The sequence below is a fragment of the Zingiber officinale genome, chromosome 4A, assembly GCF_018446385.1.
Source record: "Zingiber officinale cultivar Zhangliang chromosome 4A, Zo_v1.1, whole genome shotgun sequence".
NCBI lineage: Eukaryota > Viridiplantae > Streptophyta > Magnoliopsida > Zingiberales > Zingiberaceae > Zingiber > Zingiber officinale.
In genome coordinates this window covers 24,163,219-24,169,662 of record NC_055992.1, presented here as the reverse complement: position 1 = coordinate 24,169,662, position 6,444 = coordinate 24,163,219, and the positions used below count along the sequence as shown (strand labels likewise).

Sequence of the window (6,444 nt, the reverse complement as noted above, 5' to 3'; positions counted from 1 at the left end):
TGTCAATGGAGATATCTTTCTCTTATAAACCCATGATCTTTTTCATGTGTTTTCAATGTGGGACTATGTTTGTAACATTGCAACCCCAACAATCCCCCCTCAAACAAAGGATCACAGGCTTCCCATGTCCGATCCTCAACCCAGCAGGTCTTTCTGCCTCTCGGTCCACCCGACCTACTAGGACTTCCTTGCCTAGCTACAACTAGAACTTCCTGCCTGGTGTCTGGTCCTCTTGATCCGAACATAGGAGCCCCCACTTTCTTTGTTTGAAGTTAATATTGTATCCACATGGCTCAATCAGACCATAGCTCTTGTGCACAGTCGGCGGTTAAACCTTCTGGTAGTTCGGGCTCTGATACCAATTGTATGATCGAAAAGAATTTTAGATATCTCCACAATGGTATGATATTGTCCACTTTGGGCCTAAGCCCTCATGGTTTTGTTCTTGGGCTCTACCCAAAAGACCTCATGCCAATGGAGATATCTTTCTCTTATAAACTCATGATCTTTCCCATGTGTTTTCAATGTAGGACTATATTTGCAACATTACAACCCCAACACCTTCCTCCCCGGCTTCTCATCCCTAGAACCGCCGCGCGCGTTCTTCTTATCCACCGGTGTACTCTTCCACAACCTTCCGCAACAAGATCAACTCATGCTCTGCTCCCACTAGATTTTCAAACTATGCACTAAGAAGAAGAAGCTATTTCAAAGTTTGTAATCTTCTTCTCTTCTTTCTTGTTGTGAGATATTTCTTTTGAGAAAGAGAGAGCTGTAAATTTTGTAAGGTTTCTCCACTTTCGATATAACTCTGAGAATGAGAGTTTCCATAGTAGAAGGGTGACTGTGGTGGTGTAGATCCTTAGACTAGTCACCAAGTAAATACAAGGAGTTAGCATTGATCCCAAGTCTCCGTTGTGCAAAATTAAGTTAACCAAGAAATTGAAGTGAGCTATTCACCCACCCCCCTCTAGCTCAATCGGTCCTAACATAAATTTGGAATCCATGCTTGCATCTAGATCAACCGATTGCCCCACATGGGCCAAACTAAGGACGATGTTAAACTCAGTTGATGTGAATGGAACTATAATATTGTCACTAAATAAGAAAGAACGCGAAAGCAACTGTTGAAATCTCTTTAAAACTACATATATTCTGATACTACTAATGAACATCTTAGGCATCTCAAGCCATGGAATAAGTTGAGTGCTTTTAATCCTCTCTTTTTGTCTATTACCCAAATTCGGTAATACTTCATCCAAATACTTCTTTGAAATTTGTTGGTGGATAATGAGAATAAGATTGCTTGTTTCTGTTGTTCTTGCCCCCTGTAACCTTCTTTATTTTTAGAGGATCTTTTCCCCATTTATGCATAAAAATAAATCAACAATTTAGAAAAAATAAATTAATTTATCAGCCATACCATCAAGTACAAAATATATAAAATTGGATATCAGACCACTTTAATTGAGTATATTATTTAGTTGATTAATAATCACTACCTTTCCATCATTAAATTAAATTAAAGAAGATAAAATACAAACACATTCATAAAATTACAATTAGAAATCTAAAACCCAATTTTATTCAAACTAACAATATCAACAATACTAAAAATAGGAATAATTTAACTAAAACTATTTTATTTATAATTCATACCATAAAATACAAACTATGAAAAATTGGGTATCAAAATGTTTAAATTGATTATATTATTCAATTTATTGAGGGGTAATTCATTAAAGTATCTCTAATGTTTCAATCATGTCCCAATTATATCCCTAAACAAACAATGAAGATCTAGAGACTGCTTGATGATCATTCATAAGTATCAGAAGTTTAGAATATATAACATAAGCACATATGTTTATCTCGATAATCCATCAACCTTCATTACAAAAGAAAAAAAAAACTACTTGGTATCATCTGTAACACTGAGAGCTTTTAATTGTTGTTGTATCTCGTCTAACATCCCTTCAACCTTTAAATAATGGGTATGATGCTCATTTGCTAACTCTAATTGTGCATCCATAAGTTTAGCTAACATCTCAAATTGGTCGGGTTTACTAGAACTCGAAGCGGTAGTTGAGCTTGATGTAAATGTTGAGCTCAAAGGTTTCTTCTCAGCATGAGTAAAGGTGGCAACTTGGTATGCAATAAATGCTATTATTGCTTCCTCATTAGTTTTATAGGACTTGTGTACAACTTCACTAAATTTGTTAACTTGCATTTGTGTTTCTTCCCAAGTGCTATAAATGTCAGGCTTCTATTTGACAAACACAACATATGTCTTACCCTATAATTGCAACAAAAATTTCCCAACTTATTTCCAAAATATCATAAATAATAAAAACCAAAATTGAAATAAAATGACTCACCATATCCAAACTTATTTACTCCTCTTCCTTCTTCTCCTACTGGGTTTTGATGATCACGACATGTTTTTCAATCTGCTTGTATAGGGGAATAAATCATGTGAGAAGCACATGCTCATTCCATTAATTATAAACAATGGAGTTAATAGGAAAGATATATTTAGACATATTTAAAAAGATAAGGGATGCATTCAACACCTAAAATTCTTTAGGGATATAATTGAGATATGATTGAAACAATAGGGATTTAATAAATGATCTTGTGTATTGATAATCATATCTCTTACAATTCTTCAATTGAAGAAGATAAAACACAAACACAATCATAAAATTACAATTTAAACACCACACAAAAATTGGCATAATTTACCTATTCATACCATAAAGTACAAACCCTAAAAATGTTGGGGCATTAAAATGCTTAAATTGGGTACATTACTCAGTTTATTGATAATCACTATAAAAACTCATATATTTCATTTATTCCTTGAATTGAAGAAGATGGAATACAAATTCATTCATAAAATTATAATTTGAACACTGAAACCTAATTTTATTCAACCTAACACAATTAACAACACCCATGAGCTAGAGCTTCGATTTTTCACATCATTTATAAAATATACACTAACAATAATCTTAATTTTATTCTACAAGCAAGAATAATAAATCAATCGAAATTTAGGGGATAAAATTATAATTTACTTTCTACTCGAATACGTCTATTTCTACCTTTAAAATATAATCCAAACCACTTCTTCACGTTAGCAGTCCTCTGGTTGCTCCGATTACCACCTTCTTACTTCTTCAGACCTGATATTCGTCGATGATCCTTGGGTTAAAAGTGAAAGTCAGATTTTACACTCGAAGATTTAAGTTATGCACTTGAAGGTCAAAGTCAAGTTTTGTCGCCTCTCTGATTTTTTACCTTCAATGTCAAAGAAATTATTTTGGATGATTGAGATGGAAGTCGAGAAGGGAGTTTGCTGGAAGTCGAAGAAATATAAAATGAGTCAGAGGAGTATAAAATGAAAAAAAGAGTCAAAGAGGATAATTTGATAAATTGAAATAGATTAGGGAGTTGAAGAATAAAAAGATATTTGGTTAGTGAGTGAGACATATTTTGTCTTATTGGAGACTGATGAGGAGAGTTGGAGTTATAATTAGAGATTTAAAGATAAATTACTATAATTTTAATAATTTTAATTATGTGACTTAATAATTTATGGATTTAAAAAAAAATGAAGCAAAATCACAAATCTACAGGCCCACCGTCCACTCTGGACTGGCTCTGGTGACTTCACATTGTATTGCAGCTCCCACGCTATAAGCATGCCGCTCGTTCTGTTCGGCCACACGAACCGACGCCTTCCAGGTTCCAGCAGTCAAAATTGTCGTCTTACTTCTTCCTATTTACTCACTAATTAATTCGATTAGTCACCCTCAAAATTAAATAGCAGGGATATCACAAATCAAAGAAGGGAGCCGAGAAGCCAAATCATGGCGTACCTGAGGACCGGCGTCGATGAGCGCAGCGGCTTCTGCGCCGCCAACTCCACCTTCTACAGCAAGCGCGAGCTGGTTGCTCTCCCCTCCGATCCCAACCTCTCCGTCACCGCCTTCCTCGCCTCTCGCCGCCACTCTGGCACTACCGCCTTCATCGATGCCGCCTCCGGCCGCCGCATCTCCTTCCCCGAGCTCTGGCGCTCCGTCGCCTCCCTCGCCACCGCTCTCGCTTCCCCTCCCCTTTCCGTCCGCAAGCCCAGCGTCGTCCTCCTCCTCTCCCCTAACTCCCACCACTTCCCTGTCGTCTCCCTTGCCGTGATGTCCCTTGGCGCTGTCCTCACCACAACCAACCCCCTCAATACGCCTCACGAGATCGGCCGCCAGGTCGCCAACTCCTGCCCAGTCCTCGCCTTCACCACCCGTGGCCTAATCCCCAAACTCTCCCACTCTCCCGACCTCCGAATCGTCCTCCTCGACGACAGCCGCCGACCGAGCGATGACCTCCGGATCGTCGCCTCAATCGACGAATTAATCGCCACCGAGCCGGATCCAGATCGTACCGCCGTCACCGTGAGGCAGGACGATACCGCCACGATGCTATACTCCTCCGGCACCACTGGAACCAGCAAGGGCGTAGTCGCCACCCATCGTAACCTCATCTCCATGGTCCAGATCGTGCTCAATCGATTCAAGCTGCAAGATGGCGCCGGGCCGGAGACCTTCATATGCACAGTCCCGATGTTCCACGTCTTCGGTCTGGTGGCCTTCGCCAGTGGCCTTCTCGGATCTGGATCCACGGTGGTGGTCCTCTCCAAGTTCGAATTGGGGGAGATGGTGCGGGCCATCAACGAGTTCGGCGCGACGTACCTGCCTCTGGTGCCACCCATCCTCGTGGCGATGACGAACCAGCCGCGGCCGCTGCCGCTGGGGCGGCTCCAGAAGGTTCTCTCCGGCGGAGCGCCACTGAGCCGTGAGGTGATCGAGGGTTTCCGGGAGAAGTACCCAGGGGTGGAGATCCTGCAAGGGTACGGCCTCACCGAGACGACGGGGATCGGCGCGTCCACCGACTCGGCGGAGGAGAGTCGTCGGTACGGAACCGCGGGGATGCTCTCCCCCAACACGGAAGCCCGGATCGTGGACCCCGATTCAGGCGCAGCCCTGCCAGTGAACCGCACCGGCGAGCTGTGGCTCCGTGGTCCCTACGTCATGAAAGGTACAAGCGAAAACGACACTCTCATCTTCCCGTTTTCAGAACATAACAGTGACATACACCACCCAAACTGCTACATACAATCAGAACGTCACTTTGTTTTGTTAAGAAAAAAAAAAGGGAAGAGCAAACGACTCGTGAGTAAAGTTTGGTTTAAATAAGGGCGAGCTTGAATTATGACTCCATAATACATTGTGCATGGTGGATGCATTTGCAGAGTACTTCAATAACACAGAGGCCACGAGGACGACGTTGGTGGACAATGGGTGGCTCAGAACAGGGGATTTGTGCTACATCGATGAAGATGGATACCTGTTTGTGGTCGATCGCCTCAAGGAGTTGATCAAATACAAAGGCTATCAGGTTAGAATTGGGCGTACAAAAGCCTCCCCTTTGGTGGTTGAATCCAATCCTTACAAAATTACCTTTTTCTTTTTCTTTTGTTTTGGGTATCAATTAGGTGGCACCAGCGGAACTGGAGGCCCTTTTGTTGACTCACCCTGACATCCTTGATGCAGCCGTGATCCCGTATATCATCTTAATATACCAGAATTTTGTTAAGTCGTGGAGTTACTACTTTTTTTGGAGCCAATTGATACTTAAAGTGCATACATACTCTGATGAATGTAGATATCCGGATGAGGAGGCTGGTCAGATCCCTATGGCTTATTTGGTGAGGAAGGACGGAGGCAATTTAACTGAGAAGACTATAATGGCGTTTATTGCAAGACAGGTACACAAAGTGTAGCAGGCTCTACAGAACCTCTAGGATTTGAAGGGTTTCCTCTAGAGTCCTTGCAAACGTTGCGTTATTTGGTTTTTCTTTGCGTATAGTTATACTTTCTGTGTTTATTGCAGCCATGACTAATATCTCCCACTTTATCTTTTTGCTATAAACAGGTGGCTCCGTACAAGAGAATCCGCAAGGTAGCATTTATATCAGCCATTCCAAAGAATCCATCAGGCAAAATATTAAGGAAAGACCTCGTCAAGCTTGCTGCCTCCAAGCTCTAGTTATGCATTCATCAACTCACTTGTTCTATTGGAGGAAAAAGTTCTCTAGGACATATGTTTTTGTCCCTACTGTTGCACCCGTTGAAACTTTTCTAAATCTATATAATCTATTCATCATAATCCATCGTACCAAATTAACAGGTTCTATTAGATTATGTAAGTGCATGTTTGATTTCATTATTTTTTTTCTAAATGGTCTCATCAGTTAGTGTTGAAAAAAATGGTTGTCAGTGGCTCCAAAGATAACTCATGAACTCATAATAATCGTTAATTCTAAATTACATAGCTATTTTTCGTAAGGTTTAATTTGCCCTATCAATAGTCTGCAATCGGTGTCAA

The 6,444-nt window shown here is 40.9% G+C and overlaps 1 protein-coding gene across 1 annotated transcript; it reads left to right on the top strand.

Annotated features, from left to right (window-relative positions):
* The first annotated feature begins 3,792 nt into the window (after positions 1 to 3,792).
* On the top strand, positions 3,793 to 6,225 carry LOC121969720 (4-coumarate--CoA ligase-like 4). Its single transcript, XM_042519943.1, has 5 exons — positions 3,793 to 5,094; positions 5,309 to 5,454; positions 5,552 to 5,619; positions 5,722 to 5,824; positions 5,992 to 6,225. Exons 1-5 carry the CDS (start codon positions 3,876 to 3,878, stop codon positions 6,103 to 6,105), a joined length of 1,650 nt encoding a protein of 549 aa, XP_042375877.1. The 5' UTR covers positions 3,793 to 3,875; the 3' UTR covers positions 6,106 to 6,225.
* Positions 6,226 to 6,444: the final 219 nt, after the last annotated feature.

What these genes read in the sequence shown, in the direction of transcription:
- LOC121969720 (XM_042519943.1), top strand. Translation starts at nt 3,876, where the DNA reads ATGGCGTACCTGAGGACCGGCGTCGATGAGCGCAGCGGCTTCTGCGCC. An exon ending in TCAAATACAAAGGCTATCAG is followed by an intron (nt 5,455 to 5,551) that starts GTTAGAATTGGG and finishes GGTATCAATTAG; the next exon opens with GTGGCACCAGCGGAACTGGA. An exon ending in CTTGATGCAGCCGTGATCCC is followed by an intron (nt 5,620 to 5,721) that starts GTATATCATCTT and finishes TGATGAATGTAG; the next exon opens with ATATCCGGATGAGGAGGCTG.